An 18538-nucleotide genomic window follows, 5' to 3' on the forward strand; every position below is an offset into this window, starting at 1 on the left:
ACAAAAATGAAAAGCCAAAGGATGAAACACACAAATAACCATCAGCAATCATCCACAGCAACAATCAGTGAAATCCACGTGTAGGAGTCACTCTGTACAGAGGCCAAAACACTCTGCACTCTGCCAAAAAAGCCACGTTTCCATCTTTATGTGTGAATCTGCTTCCCTCTCGACATCCACTTGTCTGTCTACAAAATGACTCATCTTTAGGCTTTTCTTATTTTTAGCTACTGAAAACTACACACAATCAGGCAACAATCAGATACAGACACTAAACTTTAAACTGACGTGAGGATTCAGACTGCAGAATAAAAATCTGTTTGCTTATTAATGTTTGACAAGAATCCTTTCAGAAACCACTTCAGTTTGTTAAGGCTGTACTGAATTTAGGAAACAACATTTTTGGGTGTGTTCTGACAGGAAGATAGAAGACTAATGAAAATGAACCCAAACGGTTTTATTTACTTTCTTCGTTTTAGTGCCAAGACTAAAAAAAATGTCCCAATTTAACTCAAGACAAAAAGCATTGGAGGGAGAGGTGAAGTAAAGAACTGGTCTGAGTCACAGACCAGTCTGTAAACTGATTCCAGGTTTATTAGCATCTTTAGCTCATCAATTCGGCTGCTCTGCTCCCTTTGTTCTCTAAAGAACGGAGGAGGAGGTGTTTGTTTCAGCGTGGTTACATCAGGCGTTACCGCCGTCCCGGATGCATCTCAACTTTGGCTCGCTCTGCTGCTGATGCTGCGTATCAGAGGGGTGATTCAGAGCATAACAGCGAGCGTCCTCGGATGGATTTGAGCCTTATGTAAGAGCTGTAAGCTGCAGGGAGGGGAGGGGTGGGACTCCAACCGGCACGCCAACGTCACTGGGCCAGTCGTGGACTACAGGACACAAACAAGCTAAGCTCAGTCAGCCAGTAACTGATATGAAGAAGCCTGAGGAGTGTGCAGTCTAACACAAAATGATCATCTATTAAAATACAAGAGAGCCAAAATATTAGGAACACACCAAGCACCACGACCTTTGGATTTTGGTCCATTTGAAAACCATTACTGATCTTTTATTAACCACTTAGACTCTAGACGTTTATTATATTGACCATTAAAGTGACGAAGGCCACATTAAATTTAGTAAGAAATAAATCGAGATTTTATAAAGACTGCAGTGTGACCGGGCCCAGGACCATTTGAGGCTTTATATGCTTAAGTTAGGGATGCAAAGCTCCAACTTTTTCCATCTCTAACACCTCAGCTTTTGGTATCTGCTGATCCCATGCCGATAATAAGTTAATAGGTCATATTGCTCAGTGAGGAAAAGACCAGGCTGATATTGATCCAGGCAAACGTGGTGAACATCAGCAGGACCTTCAGGTCACGTCTGGTTTAAACTAACACAATCAATGACAAATCAGCTGTCAGCTCTGTGATCAATGGTTTTCATTGCACACAGGTGGACCGTGCTGCTTCACGGCTCTGTTCACAGAGGCCACAAAGCCTCGCCACACGGGCCAACTTGGCTCTGAAGAGGAAGTGAGGAGGAGGACAAGCAGGACCCCTGAACAACCTCCAGCACTGAGGCGACACAGCAGCCAGCTAATACGCTGCCAGCGAGGAGGGAGCGGCAGAAGGCCAAGGCGTCGCTGCTCTAACACTGAAGGTTAGCAGTGAAAACAGTGTTACAACATCGACGCGTCTCCGAGCTCTTTAATGAGCGAACAGCTCCGTCACATGCTTATGCAGTTATTTAAAAACACTGCAGAGAAAAGAGGGAAGAGCTTGTCTCTGCAGCTGTGAAACACAGAGAGTCCTGTCTGTTAAATGCAGTTTTCCTCACAGACTCTGGTGCGAGTGCTGTTAAAAATAAAGAAGGCTGATGGTTTCCAGGCCGCGGCCTGAAGTCACACTCGGGTCCGGTTATTTTAACACACCACACTCCGCCGGCCTGACCCGCCTGCAGTAATGATACAGCCAGAGTCCCCGCCGGAGACCCAGAACCAGGACAGCATCTGGCCCACTTCTGCTTCCTCGGCTCTGCAGAACAAACTCAAATTAAACCTGCTCTGTGTAGCTGTATCATGGACTATAATGCTCTTTACTGGACCTAAGTGAGAAGAAACTGAGCCAGCTTTAAAGACTGAATGGCCTGCGAACTGACCTCAGCATGGACAAATGGAGTAAATGGAGCTTTCAGGATCAAATCTAACATCTTCTTTCTGTCTGGAGTTCACTAAACTCATCAAGGAGAGGAACACAAGGAAGGAAGCAAGGAAAGAAAATAAAGCAAGGACACAATAAATAGAAGAAAGGAAAGAGGAGCAGATGAAGGAAATTAGGCAGTGAGAAAGAAACAAGCAGACCAGAGGATGGAGAAAAAAAGGACCTGAAAAAAAGTTGAGGAAAGAAATTAAAAGAAAAAAGGAAAAACTGGGCAAACGAAGAAAGAAAGCTAGGTGGGAAAAGGAGTCAAGCAAAGACAAATGGAGGGATAAAGGAATGAAAAACATAAGGCAAAAAGAGAAGGAAATAAGGACCCAATGAAGGGAAGATTGATAAAAAGGAAACAAGAAATAAGAGTTAAGGAAAGGAAGAAAAAAGAAAAAGATTCAAGGAGGAGTTAAGGAAACAAGAAGGAATTAAATTAGGAGCACACAAGACTAGCATGCAAGGACAGAAGGAAACAAGGAAGGATGGAAAGGTGAAGGAATGAAGAAAGAAAAGAAGGATGAAATGAAGGGATGAAGGAGGAGAGAATTTAGCAAGGAGAAAAGGAAACAAGAAAAGAAAACGAGGTAAGGAAAAGTAAGAAAGGAGAAGAAGTGGAGTTACAGAAAGAGAAGAAATGTAGAACAAACGAGGCAAAGTTAGGATAGCGAACAGGTGACACTTTAAGGAAGGAAACAGAAAATGATGTCAAATAAAGAGAAGGAGACGAGCAAGGAAAAAAATAAAAATAAAAGGAGAAATGAGGAGAAGGAAGTAAGGAAGGAGAAGAGTCATCTCTCCATCATCCCTCCATCTCTGCTCCCTGCTGCAGCATTTCCTCTAATAGGATTTTCTCCCTATTATACCCATTGTAGTGAGTGAGTGTGTGTGTGTGTGTGTGTGTGTGTGTGTGTGTGTGTGTGTGTGTGTGTGTGTGTGTGTGTGTGTGAGAGGTTTATGTATGGAGGCAAAGCAGAGAGGAGGATCAAAGCTATAACTGAGAAACAGCTCGACTCATCTGGAGGAGCTTCAGCTGCTGAAGAATCACGAGTGTGTGTGTGTGTGTGTGTGTGTGTGTGTGTGTGTGTGTGTGTGTGTGTGTGTGTGTGTGTGTTGGGAAGATAAAGAAAAAAGCAGATAAATTGATGCAAACGTAGACGCAGTAATTGGCATCCAAGACTGAGTGTGTGCATTTTTACAGCCCATATTACTTCTGCATGGCTGCGGATGTAGGTCAAACACACACACGCACGCACACACACACACACACATTCCCCTACATTTACTCCCAACAGACACACACACCGGTCGAGTCCATTAAGACAGCGAGGTCAGGGGCCGTCTTTATCAGACAACAATCCCTGGCCTCGGACAGAAAAAAAAAAAAAAGTTCCCCTCTGTACACTGATGAGTAGGTGCTCTGAAATCACCCAATCAGGACGCAGCAGCAGGATGAGGTAAGCGCATACAGGTGTTGAGTCAAATGACAAGAAAAAACTGATCGACTAGAGAGATTAGAGTGGCACGTCAGAGCAAGACGAGGAAGCTGTCGCTCACAGCGTCCAAACACATTATTTCCTAACTATTAAACACTAATTACAGTTATTATTCTTATTAAAATGATTACTACGGAGAACATGGAATCTTAAAAAAAGGTAACATGAGCTTGTGAAGTCGACATTTCACCACATTTCATACCTCAAACAGACCGAAACATGGACTAAAAGAGCGCAGAGCCCAACAACATTTTCTAAATCATTTACAGCACTTCTGGTTATTATGATTAGTGTGGAGCTAATGAAGCCAAACACCCAACGAGAAGCATGTATGTCGATGCTAGAAGCTCATTTAGACCTAAGAGTCTAGCCAAATTACACTTACACACACACACACACACACACACACACACACACACACACACACAGAAAAATATTTAGTATACACATCCAGAAATGCATATACTATTATATATTGTACATATATTTATTAGTTTCAGATGTAGCCATTCTTGTATTTTGCTTGTTTACATTATTGTATTTTGCACAACTCTGTTGCTTGTGAAGCTCGCACACAAGAATTTCACTCACATGTACTGTACCAATGTACCTGCACATGTGATGTGACAATAAAAGTGATTTGATTAAACAACACAGATTATTTTCTTTAAATGCGCCGTTCCTGGTTATTATTATTATTAGTATCATCATCATCATCCAGCCACTCCCTGAGGCTGCTTCTGCTGGGGGTTTCTTCCTGTTAAAAGGGAGTTTTTTCCTTCCTACAGTTGCCAAAGCACTTACTCACAAGTGGTTATGTGATTGTTGGAGTTTTCTCCGTTATTATTGAATGGTCTTTACCTACAATATAAAGCGCCTTGAGGCAACTGTTGTTGTGATTTGGTGTTATATAAATAAAATTAATTTGTTAATATTACTGTGTAGCACGGCATGCTAAACAACCAATATGAGCACCAAAGCGCGGCGGTGTTTCTGATAGGAACACTGAGCCTTTTTTTTTTAAACTTCAAAACTGACAGAACGCTGGCCTGAAAGCCGCGTGCAGCATGTTAAACACAAGCCGTAAGAGTGTGTGCGCTCTGCGGTGAGGAGCCGTTGTTAAAATGCGCCGCAGCATTTTAAACGCGATGCTTTGTGCCTTCAAACTAAGAGTTAAAAGCCTGGCTTGCCTTCGTCTTGCGGAGGCGTAAACCTTTGAACGCGCTGCCAGAAGAGAGAATCAAGTCATTCAAAAACCAAAAGAAACAGAAGTTGAACGTTGAACTTCAAAATAAAGGCCTCCCTGCTGAGGTTTTCTTGGTCAGTGTGAACATGAAAGAGAAAAAGTAACAAAGTAAGAAATCAGGCTGACAGATATTTTCTTGATTAATCTGCAAAATGTGAGGGAACAATGAGAAAAGCAGCATTTAATTGTTCTGCTGCCTTTAGTTATTTTAATTTGAAAGGTTTTCCCACACTGCTGAAGGTGTGAACAGCCACACTTCAGCCTCCAGTTTCAGGACTTCTCTCAGGACAAACGGGTCGTCTGCAGAAACAACAGCTTACCTGCCAGACGCCGTCATCTAGCAGCTCGCTGGGTTGGGGGGGTTAACGCCTCAGGAATCTCAAACATGTGAAGCCATGCCCTGCACCACCACAACCATCCACCCACCCCCACCTCCTCTGTGTGATCAGACTCTAAACCTGTTAGTCCACCTCTGAGAGACCTGCAGAACCCAACGCCTGTGGAAAGGTCACAGAGACCCTAAGAACAGGACAAAACAGAGCTCCTTCAGAATAAAAGCCTCTAAACAAACCTTGCATCAGCCGAGACAGCTACAAATGATTTCTGCTTTATGTGTTTGTTTCTGTGTTTAGTCTTTGTGGTCCTGCACGGACTCATTTATGGAGCCTTTAAGGTTCCTCTGCAGAGGACAGAGGCTGATGGAGAAAACATCCATCTGTGAGAACAACAACTAATGCACTTCCTCTCATCTGTCATGTTTTCCACTCGTCCCCTCTCCATGGAAAGAGGATGCTGCAGATAAAAGTCAAACTGCTCCCTGTTCCTACTTCCTGTCTGACATTTTTAACCCTTCATTGGCTTCTGTCTCACCATGCTTTGGATGGAGGTGATGGCGCTCTGCCTCGTGTTGAATTTGCTGAGCTCCGAGTAATGAAAGACAAACAGCAGCAGAGTCTCAACCAAACACCACCCTGCTGTTTAAAACAAACACACACTTCACACTCAAACATCCACACACTCAAACCCTTGTGGTCACGTGTTTACCGTCAGCGCTGCCTCCGTTCATGCTCTCCGTGCTGGACTGCGACAGCGCCGTCCTCCGGCTGCGGCGCAGCGACCTGTTGGTGCTAGGGCTCCCCACCGGCGTGGACGTGGAAGCACCGTCCCTCCTGGAGAAGATCCCGCTGAAGAAGCGAACCAGGCGCCGCTCGCTGGAGCGTCCCCCACCTCCCCGCAGCAGGAAGCCTCCACCTGCTGCCCCGGCAGCGTCCTTCTCTTCCGCCAGCCGGAGCAGGTCGCTGTTGTCCAGTGTGCGGTTCTTGCTGCCTTGCGCCCTCTCCCAGCGGCTCAGCTCGGACATGGAGTCTGTCTTGTTGAGGACGGCGCCGACCTCCAGTGTCCTGCTCTTCTCTCTGGTGGGGTCGAGGAGGCGGGCTGTGGGGAGCGGCGCAGCCGGCTCGTCATTCTTTGCGGCGTCCTGGCCAATGCAGCCGGAGCTGCTGTGGTGTTTGTCTTTGGAGAGCGCCCGCAGGCGCAGCAGCTCACCACCGCTCCAGTGCCTGAAGCTGAAGCTGCGGCGCAGCAGTCCGGGTGGGCGCTTCAGAGGAGGTGGAGTCTCCGGGGGGCCTTCTGTGGACGGCGCCCCGTTACTTTTAGAGTGGGCCAGCTTCCCGACGCTGCTCACGGGCTCCGAGCTCTGCTCCTCCACGCTCTTCGCCTTCAGGAGCTTCTTCTTCTTCTCGCCAACACCACCGTTCTCCACCAGCGCCTGTGGTGCTTCCTCCACCTCCCGCTCGCCTCCGTCCTCCTGCCCGGGCTCCGCCAGCGGACTGGTGGCCTTGGCGCCCCGCTGCAGCAGCTGCTTCCGGCAGATCTTCAGCCTGCCGAGCTCCAGCTGGCCCGTGCTGAACGTCCTAAAGTTCCGCATGTAGCCGTGGGAAGAGGAGAAATCCTCCGACTCGTCCTCCACCTCCTTCAGCTGCTCCAGCAGACCTCCCCGCTGCACCTCTGCCGACCCCTCATGCCTGAAGGCGCCCACCTTTGGGTTCTCTGCCCGCCGGGGCACCGAGTCCTCATCCTCTAAGCTCTCCCTCTTCACCAGCGTGAGTGAGATCCGGTACACAGTCTTTCTCTGAGGAGCTCCTCTCTCCATCCTCTCAGAGCTGCTACTGTCCAGCAGGTACATCGCCTCCTTCAAAGCTCATGTGAGAAACTGTGAACTGCTCCTTTACTTTAAAATATTCGGATTCAAAGAGAAACTGTGAACTGCTCCTTTAGTTTTATCCTCTGAGCACTAACCTCTGCAGGCTGCTGATGGGTCTGCGGGTAAATCCAGTAAACTAACATGCATTAACTCCATAAACCAGCTCCAAACCCAGGCTTTCCTCTTCATCCAGATGTGTAAACAGCGGTTTGGAACGCAGGAGACACTCGGGGTTCATCCCAGCGGGATTCACGACACACAGGCGCGTCCTCCGCGGCTCCCACGGGGCTCGCAGCTGAGCTCCTCCCGGTGTCTTAGGCGTCCTGCCCGGTCAGAGGAGGTCCTCACTCCGCGCTGAGTCCCGGCTCCAGCTCCGGTGTCTTTACAAACCAAGCCGGGCGGGGAGACGCTGTTCGAGTCCCGGACGGTCTCCCATTGTGTGCGCACATCCCCCGCAGCGCCGCGCAGCAGCCAGCCGGGCCTCTCGCTCCTCAAACCCGCTTCACTTGTGCTCCAAATGCCGCTGAATTTCCAGCTGAAGATCCGGACCTCCGCTCACACTTTAACCCGCCGACAGTAAACACCGGACCGGACAGCCACCGCACCGTCCTCCGCTGCACTCTGAGCGATCTCCGCTCCACACACACAGACACACACTGAACACCGGCCAGCGGCAGCAGCAAAGGATGATGGGGAAACACGGTGCGGAGACCTCACAGGAGCCGGAGTGTTAAACCACGTGTTTATTATTTACTCTTACAGCAGAGCCTGGGCTATTTTAGAAGCTCTGTTAGCGGCACCAACACTGAGAAGGACACTTTTCTCCTCACTATGGCTAAAATATATGGAGGCCTGAAGCTGCCAAAATAAAAACAAACCAAAAAATTGAATTAAATTAAATTCCAATTTAAAGAAAAACTAAGTGCAAACAGTTTATTTATTCACTCATTCAAACACATTTAAGGAGGACTGAAAATCCCAAATTAGAAAGAAAGAATGAAGTAATAAAATATATATATGCAACAGCTTATTCATAAAAAATATACTAATTGACATTTTAGGTGTTAATTCACTTATTCACTATTTTACTTTTGTGTTTATTTTATTGGTTTGTCCATTGAAGCTTGTTTATCTCTATTTTTGTAATACAATTCTTTTGTCCTGCAATATGAAAAACAAACAGGATGGCATTAAGATTTTCTTATGGAGGACCAAAAGTACTAAAATAAAAAAAATAAATGTGTTAATGAATATATAAATAACAAATATAAATGCAACAACAACAAAAAATTAAAAAACATTCATGGCTATTAATTAATTTATCAAATTTCACATAAATGAATGCTTCCGATTTGGTTTGCTCCTGTATGCGTTTCATTTTAAATAATACCTGCATTTATTTACCTTCCTGTTTAAATTTAGATTTTCTTCCCTTTTTTCTTTTATTTACATAACCTTTTGAAGTACAGCCCCCTTTTTGCAACAATGAATAATGAATTAGAATACGCACACGCACACATATACATACATATACATATACACATATACATACATATACATATACACATATATACTTGCAATTATTTTGTTTTTTAATTATCTATTATCTATTATTTATTATTATTTTGATAATTTTTTTCCCTTTTCTGGCAGTTTCAGTCTTCCAACTTTGGACACTGAAGCATGGATTTTATATTCTGGAGCAGGTTTCTCCCTTCAGCAGGCTGGAAACTTTCCTAAAATAAATGCTGAGGACCTGATGACCCTAAGCTGTGGCTTTACTTCCTGCTCTGATCTACATGTAAGTCAGCTGGGCAGTAGCGGGGTCACGCGAGAGCAAACTCCAGCTCTGGTTTTACCGTCTGCACCGCCTCCTCTAAAGCAGGGGTGGAGCCTCCTCTTTCTCCTCTCTGTCTGTCAAGCTCTTTGAAGCCTCCCGGGCAGCCATGGAGGCAAAAGCTGCACCCACAGGGGCACAAAATCAAATTTGAGGTGGAAGAAGCAGCAGAAAGAGGAGCTGAGGAGCTTCTGATGGTGGAATACACACAAACATTTAAGTGATGTTTAACTGAACCTGAGTGTGCACTGATTTAATCCCAAACAGTAAGCAAGAAACATAAAAATAAAGACGCAGAAACTGAAAAGTCTGAAAGAGGTCTCCATCTCCAGAGGAACCACTAGATTCCAACATAGATCTGAGTTTCTCCCTCCTGTTTTACAGTCCCTGAAACACCGGGCTCATGCTGATGATCGCAGTAATAACACACTAAGGAGTTCCGCCTTAGTGAAGTTGAGGAAGTGATTCTGCCTTTAGGCTGGATATCTCCCAACCTATGAAGTTATGAGGACACGAAAAAGATGGAAAAGTGGCTTCCTTAGATCTGCACACTGGAACAATATGAAGCTGCGAGCTTCTGGGCTGTTAAAGAGCAGATTGAAAGAATAAATCCACCTTAAAAACATTGTTTAGCTTCAGGTACCTCACAGCAAAGATTACACATATGCTGTGTTTAGGGGGGTCCTCTTGTGTTTAGACCCAGTGTCACTATGAGCATGTGCAGCTTCATCACCGCTCCAACTTTGAAATATTTAAGGTGGAAGTGAGAAGTGGGTCTGCGGTTGCTGTTTGTCACGTGACCTGCGCCTCTTTGATCAGTTTCTAAATTAAAGCGAAATCCTGAGTGGAAACTTGTTCTCTCAGCGCTTTCTTTCATCACGACTTCTCATCTCTGAAGTGCCTCCCTTCATCTCCGAGGAGGAGGAGTGCGGGGGAGGATTAACTCACCCTCCTCTTCCTCACCGTCAGGTGGATGATTAGTGGGATTAATCGAGATTAGACGAGCAGCTGAGGGCAACTTTCTCCTTCCACTTTTCGATTGGGAAGCACATAAAGGTAGTTAATGTGCTCTCTCCCCCCCCCAAACGAGACACCGAACATCAAACGCACCTCCACCTGACGACAGAAGTACGGAGAGGGTCGCTGCCGCTCAAGCACAGGTGGAAACAGCTGGACGGAGATGGGTAAAGGCTGCCGTTGTCACACGAAGCTGGAAACATTGTGCATCAAGGTGAGGAAGGGGATGGTGGAAGCAAACTCCACGCCGAGATGGCAAATTACACGCCAACGCACGCTGCCCCTCCGTGACATCAAACACACCTCGCAGCCTTTCATCCCGCAGCAGCCTCGGACTCAGACGTGAGATAACTCGAGTGATGTCACAGCCACCAATGCAGCTCCTGACTCCGGCGGCGGAGTCTGTCACGGCAGGTGGAGACATGAAAACCGTCCTCTGCATGTTTGTCAGCGAGTCCTCGTGTTTCTGAAGGTTTGGTTCTCAAACCGGAAAAAAAAACAGCGACTTGTCCTGAGGGACAGTCTGTGTCCTGGAGTCTGTGTACAGCTCAGCTCAACACCTGCAATCAATTTATTCGTCCAATCGGGCAACCATGAGGTCAGACCTTGGTCTGGACATGAGAGCTTCAGTTCATGGACACAAAACATCACGTTTTTTGGGTCCATGAGCACAAATGTGTAAGTAGTGTATTTCAACAGTAAGTATATTAGTGTAGTAATCTGTTGTGGTGAAGATGGAGCTGAATCTGTCGACTTATTGGTCGATCTACAGTCCTTCCCTCGCCCATCAGGTCGAGGATACAAGCAGCAGAATTGAGCTTCTCCATTTAGACTGATGCTCAACAACCTTAATCCACATATTCAGATATTTTGTGCGCAGAATAGAACGTCTTTGGAGGGGTCCTCATGGCAACCAATCTTTAAAAGACATGGCAACCAATGCATTTTAACCCAAACCTAACTCACCGGTTTTTCTTCCATAATATATAATTTTCTAACCCTAGAACACTAACGTGAGTTTCTAAGACTTTAATGAGGAAGAAAATCAAGTCCAGAAACTAATGCAGCTTTCAAATTAATAGGTTTTAAAGGCTTTAGGTTGCTGGCTCACTAACTGGTACAAACACAGTGAGGCGCTCTCCCTGTGAGGGCGCCCTCCCTCTTAAAAGGTAAAATCTGCAGCAGAAAGCAAACAAAGACTGAAATTATTGGGGGGGGGGGAGTGTCTTTTTCTACCCTCTGCAGGTAAAAGAGTGCTCAAGGGCACTTTGATGGTGGGTGCTTTTGGTCAGGAAAATGACAAGGTCTCGTCAAAATCAGTGCTGTGTTAATTCCAATCGATCAGCTCGATCAGAAACAGATCAGAGCTGTCTGCGGTAAGAGGCTGCTTTATCTCGACGTCCTCCAAAATGAGCTGTTAGCTTTTTGTGTGTGTGTGAGGATTTGTTTTCTCTTTCCTCTCGTTAATCATCTCGTGACCTCCCAGATTTATCTGGTGACCCCGTGTGGGGTCCTGACCTCTGACAGATACCAGTGAGAGGGATTTATAGCCGGCGCACTTTGAGGAAGGTTATTTCTCATTTTCCTGTGAGTTTAAGCTTCCTGGTGCAGGCTGTTTGCAGTAACGTTGGAATCTAAGTGTCCGCAGAGGTCTGCAGAGCTTTAACCTGTCCTTTAAGCTTTAATCTGGCTCTCTGGGGACCCCGCCGCCGCCACTGCCCTTATCGGGCCCTGCAGCACCCAACCCCGGCAAGAGCGTGGACAAACACCGCCACATCAGAGAGGGTCACTGCGGCGAGGTTTATAGAAGGAGACACAAAGCAGCTGGATATTTGAAATGGTGATCTGCGAGCACAGCGGGATTAACCGGGGGTCAACTGCAGCCGGCAGGTGGAGACTGAAAACCGATGGAGGAAAAGATGGAGACATGGCTGTTAAATGGGATTACCAAGAAGTGTCTGGAAACAGCTCTGCTGCTGCATTTAAGGCAAAGGAAAAGCCTTAAAATAACATTTGAAGCCTTGAATGAATAGAAATCACCTCTTCAGAAACACGTTACTGCTCCTAAGACACTATACACGCGTCTTTTTCCTCGGTTTTCAACAGATCTTAAATTCACATCTTCCTTATGGTTTGGGAGCAACATTGGGGAAACAAGCCTCTTTCTTCTTTTTCTTTTTCTTTTTTTGTCTCTTTCTTCAAGGCAAATTTCACTTTATCTTCTTTATTTTAGTGGCTTAGAAACAGGATGACAGCTATAGGTTATCTTTAATATAGACTCAACACATGTTTAGTTTTCTCTGAGGCCTTTGGAGATACAGTGAGTGCCGATGTAACCCGTCCAACCTCGCTCTCTAAAAAGGGATTTTGAGCAACTGCCCTCATGATTATTGGGATTATTGGGAAAATACTCCTCACTGATATCCTGCAACTATTTACAGTTTAATAAAGGCCAAAGCTAAACCCTGCCGGAGTCCTTTCAAGATATATTAGTTTTAGATTTACTTACATTTAGATGTTTCAATTCTAAATGCATGCAGACGCCCTTTAACAGAGACGATTAAGCAACACTGAAAAGGTTTGAATTAATCTTTCTGTGGATCATATTTCCAGCTCTTGATCCTGAAATGACATAAACACCCACACATGCAAAATCAGGCCATTTATTTTATGGGTTTTACATAAACACACTAGAGTCTAGTGTGAAGAAGTCTTAATAATATACTTTATAACTAATAGCAGTCATTTGAATCTACTATGAATAGACTCTGATCTGTTTACAGGCCAGTCACTTCAGTCACTTTGGGTCTCAGCGAGCATTACACGAGTACAGATGCATAAATCTATATAAAGTTATAAAACAAGGCTCATTTTAAAGCACTGATACTGATCAATACATCAGGAACAGGCGAGCTCAGAGGTAAACTAAGAGAGAGAGAGGTGGTGTGTATCTGCTGACTGACCATCCCAGCATCCATCTGCTGTGTCGGCACGCTCTGGCTGCCTCACATGAAATATGTATGCAGCTCTGCAGACACTGCCAAAGCGTGTCTGACACGCCGCACCACCACGAGGGAGAAACACACACCTCTGTATCTGGAGTCGAGTCTGCCGTTTCTGGGATTAACTGCTCGGCCCTTAAAACGTGTTAAAATGACCAAAACAGCCGGAGACGTTTACTCGATACGCAACGCTAGACAGATCTCATCAAACTGCAAATATATGTTGAACTGTGGTGGAGGATTTCAGCTTGACGAATTATTTTAAACTGTCAGAGAAGAGCCGATGAAGCGTATAAAAACGGTTTACCGTGAATAAAAATCAATAACATAGCTGTTTAAATTAAACCTGCATTCAATCAGTTTTAATATTTCCATCTAGGGCTGCTCGATTATGGCAAAAATGATAATCACGATTATTTTCACTGAAATTGAGATCACGATTATTTGACGATATTTATTTAACCCTTTAAGACCTACTATAGAACCAAGTCCGCCAGAGCTTATATTATTTTTTTTACATGCTGTAGTGCCATTTGTGGGAGCATTTCAAGTTGCTATACATCAATACAACTGTTATAGCCCATATTTTAATAATATGTATGCATTAAGTCCATAGTAATTACATAAATTGCAAAAAAGTGCAATAAACTACAAAAAAATTTGAAAATCGCTTTTGTTTTGTTTACATATATTTCTACTTGGAGAAATTTAAGAGGTTTATCCCTCAAAACGTTAAATACAATAAAGTTGCAAAAAATAGTTTCCCACCACAGGAAATTTATTTTGAGTGTCTTCATAGTTTTATTTTGGAGATACAGCAATTTTTATATACTGCAGGAAAAACAAAAAACAATCCTATGATGCAAATTTGCAAAGAAAACAGCATGTGCATCATTTCACTGTGGGAAGTGTTACGAACAGCTGATAGGAACGGCAAAGCCTGTTTCTGGAATATTATGTTTTTGTTCCTGCAAGCGCTTTTTATGCAATTTTTGCAAAGCTATATGTGGAAGGAAACCGTGACCGAGGACAAGCTGATGGCATCAGATGTAAGTACAACTCCTCCGGTTTCATATGCAAAACAAATTATTGCGCTAGCTTACACGGTTCAGGTTCTACAGGGATTTAACAATAGTTACGCAAAACGGAGCATGGTGCTCTGACCGGCTTTAAAGGGTTAACAATGACTTTAAAAAAATAATATAAAATAGTGCGCAACACCACTGAAGTTTTTTTTTTTTTAAACTCTCTTTTCAACCAACGGCAGTCACTCTCCAAATAACTTCTGCTTAGCTTTCCGAGCTTCCCTCGGGTCCTCTTAATCAGCGGTCTCCAACCTTTTTTGCGCCACGGACGGTTTATGCCCGACAATATTTTCACGGACCGGCCTTTAAGGTGTCGCGGATAAATGAGGGAGGGGCTAATAATCGGCTCAGTCATTTTTAATGATCGTTGAAAGCCCAGATCGTAATCGTGATTAAAATTCGATTAATTGAGCAGCCCTATTTCCATCATTCTATTTTTGTCTCCAAGGAAACATCTCGCATTCATAAAAGGCTGATGAACATCTTTGAACACTCACAACTAATATTCAGAGCTGCTCGGCCCGCCCCCAAAGTTCCTGTACGTAGAATTTAATTTACACCGGGGTGCCTTCAGCCCCCCAAAACCTACAGAGTGAAAATGTAAACAAAAATGGGCACAGTGTCAAAAGTTTTCAACAATAACTCTTGAGTATTCTTTATAACAATAATAATAATAATAACTAGGAGTTTGTAGGTACACATAGGTTCCAGTCGGATAGAAACCTGTTAAAGTTACAGTCTGTAGACGATCGTTTGCAGTTCTGTTTTCTTACTCTTCCTGTTGCTGTGGGACAAAACATCCCCAAAAACATTAAATTTAGACTGTACACCATAGCTTTTCCCATCTCAGTAGAAGACTGTAAGCCTGCTGTTTACCTCAGCTGTCAATACTGGGTGAAGAGCCTCCACCTGTATTTAGTCTGAAAGACGGAGTACAACTTTGTAACAGAAGTCTGACGCAGGTCAATTAGTCAGAGAAGATCATCTGACTAATGACAGCCATTAGTCAAATCACCATTAGTCACGTTAGTGAGGACATCCTGAACTTTTCTGTCAGTAAGGCAGCTGTTGTTACCACTGAGTACAGTACAGTACATTTATGAGTACAGTATCCTTTTTTCTTCCTGTTAAATAACCTTAAAATATATTTGACTATACCTTTAACGCAAACAATCAGGTCTGCAATGATGGGGAAAATCACTGGTGTATTTGTATTTGTGTGAAAAAGCCAGTAAAAGAACATTAGTTTTACACTTCCTGACAACAGGTTAAAGACGAGCTCCTGTGACAATCATGTTTAGCAAACACCCAGCGGGGAGCACTCTAATCAAACATGACACACACACACACGCTCATCTTCCTCATCCTGCAGGAGTTCAGGGTTTTTCTTCTGCATCAAAGACTTAGGGAGCAGTGGGAGGTACAACACCCTCCCTTCCACCTACTGCCTCACGTTCTCCCTCAACCCCTGGAGACGGGGGAAAATGGGTCAGTTAGCAGAGGGGGGCGGAGGAGGAGGGAGAGAAAGGGGGGAGCAGGCAGGGAGTGTCCCCCTCTGGGAGGAGGAAGGAAGAGGAAAAGGAGGTGCTGCACATCTGCACACTCATAAACATGCTTCACTTAAAGAAGCCAACTCAGCTTCAACAGCTAAAATCTAATGACTCAACAGCACAGAGGTCAAAGGTCAAACAGCAAATAAAGGAGACATTGTCCTGTTTTAGGCTACAGAGGCGACCAACAACTAAACGCAGCGTTACTTCTCTTACCTGTGATTGGAGGAGGTGGACAGGTGAGCCAACATCAGGAGGACATGAGGAGAGAGAAGAGAAACAGTCACAACATGCTTCAGTAAAAAGGGATAAACTGCATTAGTCACACAAATTACAATGATGTTTTGCACATGTGGAGACATCTGGAGAAATAAATCAGGTCAGCGTGTTGTGTTGCAGATTTCAGTTTTCTTTCATTAAGTTTGAATGTTAATAATAACAATATGTTTGAATAATAAGAACAACTGTGGAGGTACATACACAAGTTCACACAAATAACACACGAGAATTTTTTTTTAAAAAATTACACTATTCATACCTACCAGACTTCATTCACAAAAACTGATTTTTCCTCACAGAAAACAGGAGCTGCTGTGTGATTTTTGTTTTTGACCCCTTTATTCAGATCCAAACTAACTCTTTATAACCCCAAGTTCATACAATTTAACCAACTAAACAATCAAGGCAAAAGTAGGCAAACAAATTCTGTTGTGAGGCAAAATTCCTGTTTTTGTGAATGGAGTCTGGTGGAGAGGAGCGGCTTCACTTTCTTGTCAGAAAGAGCAAAGAAATTGGTGAAACTGATCAAAACAGAACATCCACTTAAGCCATGTTGATTTTTTTTATTGATGCCAGACCTGTGCTCCTTGGAGGCTTACTCTAGTGCCACCTACTGCACATAACACACAGACAGTGGCTCAGATTCTGATACAACCTCACTACAAAGAAACGGGGGCGTCCCCAGCTGTCAGGAAACAGTTTTGACTCTGAAACAAAATGATTCTGAACACTAAATGCTTTTAAATATGATGTATGACATTATCAGGCACTCGTGTGTAGACCCTGCCCTCTCGGCTTTAATGATGTGTGGGGATTTCCTTTCTTTGGTTCCCACATCATTAGGAAACCAAACACACATAAACTCCCATCGCACAGGTGACCTTGAACAGATTTATGCAAATCAAAAATGGAGATGAGTGAATGTGGAGATAAGGAGAGGGAAGAGAAACCTGCCCCACCCCACGCTCCAGACGCCCAGTCTGTTGCCATGGAGATGCAAATGGAGGGGCAATGAGAGGGGATGGGAGGGGGCCGGGCGATGCACGGCTGGCTTGGCACCTGAAGGGTGTGTGTGTGTGTGTGTTTGCTCACTGAGCATGTGCAGACACATAGGGCAGCTTCTCTCCAACAGACATGAGGATCATGTGGTTACCAACCTCAAACCATTAAAAAGCTACGGTGGTCTTTGACATCGAATCATATACACGAGCATTCATCCCTGTGCTTTTACTCATAAACGCTTTCTCATTAAAAAGACAAAAACTGCAGTTCCTCTAATGTCCACTAGAGGCTGGCTCCAATGGTGAGTGTGTCCATCAAACTTTCAAATTTTCCCCTTCATAACAACTATATAGTGAGTGAAGCTTTTTATAACTGTATTAAGGTTAACAGTTTCTATTATTAAGGGCATGGCCTCCTTGACTTACAGAAATAGACCTGGACCACGTTTGAACCGATTTGTGGGATTTGGTAATAAGCTGAATCATGTCATCAGCGTAACGTCAAAGTGTATGTTTGGTCTGTCCCTTCTGGAGCACTTTTGAATCCAGTTGTCTGACAAGTAATTTGGCTTATTGTGCGGTTAATTATACTAACAGACAGTCCAATAAGTCTGTGCTCCGGATGCAGCATCCTAAATAGACTAGTTTAAGTTACGTGACAATTCAGTCCTACACATATATGATCACTTGTGGCTCCACAAAGGAGAAATGGTGGTGGCTATAAAGCTACAGAAGGTTCAAAACTGGACTTAACAATATGTTTGGTGAAGTCCATGTTAAGCTCCAACTTTGGTGGGATACAAAGACGACAATAAGGAACATTATAATAACAGAAAGTAGTGCTGTAAAATGAATTAATCTGAATTTACAAAATGGGGTGAAATTGACTACTTAATCACTTTTAAGTTAAAAGATCACCTTTTTTTGTTTTGACAAGAGGCTATAGAACAACGACAGACCAATACTTTGGCTTAATAGTATTTTAAAGCTTAAAAAATAAGTCAAAATTTAAAAAAAGAAGAAAAACTGGCTTAATTATGGTTTGTTTTTGAGGGATTTTCCAACTTCTTATAAACAAAAGAGCAAAATGAACATTAAAGAGACGGAAAACGATGAGAAAAATGCATCCGATATGACCAGCAGATGTTTAAGGAAAAACAAAACAATAAACAGCATAAAACTGGCAGCGAAACGGGATGCTGCTGCAGCACAGATGGAGCCCAGCTGATTAAGAATTCGTGAATATCTGAAAACAACTAAAAATCACAACTGAAACACACACCTTCAAGTGTGTGTAAGTGTGAGGGAGTGATCGGGGGCTGCAAACAGCTGATGTCCAATAATCCCACGAGAGGTTTGAGTGCACACAAGCTACTGCACATAATGTGTTTTAATCTGGTTACAATAGCTGCTCGACCAGACACTGGGCTGAAGTTATGCTGCATTACAACGAGGCCGGTGATTGGTTCATGGCCAGGAAGCAAAGAGTAGGAGGAGAAGGGGGCAGCACTAATCCCAGATAAAGAGAAGAGGAGCAGGTGGAAACTGGCATAAGAAGTGGAAAATATCTTCAGCTATTAAGAAAAGCTGTAACCACTATTTATTGATGATCCGTTGGTCC

General features: G+C 44.1%; 1 protein-coding gene across 5 annotated transcripts in view; it reads right to left on the minus strand.

Annotated features, from left to right (window-relative positions):
• Window positions 1–18538, minus strand: part of agap1 (ArfGAP with GTPase domain, ankyrin repeat and PH domain 1) — a 189483-nt gene that overhangs the window by 132738 nt on the left and 38207 nt on the right. For 2 of the 5 annotated variants that reach the window (XM_085448186.1, XM_085448189.1), the window contains exon 1: window positions 5988–7943. The exons of 2 other annotated variants lie outside the window; for them this stretch is intronic. In XM_085448186.1, the coding sequence (XP_085304312.1) occupies window positions 5988–7128 (1141 nt within the window). In that variant the 5' untranslated portion in view covers window positions 7129–7943. Of the gene's footprint in view, window positions 1–5987; window positions 7944–18538 lie in introns of those variants that run through there. One more of the 5 variants, XM_085448185.1, reaches the window with a different exon arrangement.

This window comes from Copadichromis virginalis, linkage group LG23 (genome assembly GCF_057382275.1).
Source record: "Copadichromis virginalis isolate Kocher_CV1m ecotype Utaka linkage group LG23, C_Virginalis_male_GT1.1, whole genome shotgun sequence".
Taxonomy (NCBI): domain Eukaryota; kingdom Metazoa; phylum Chordata; class Actinopteri; order Cichliformes; family Cichlidae; genus Copadichromis; species Copadichromis virginalis.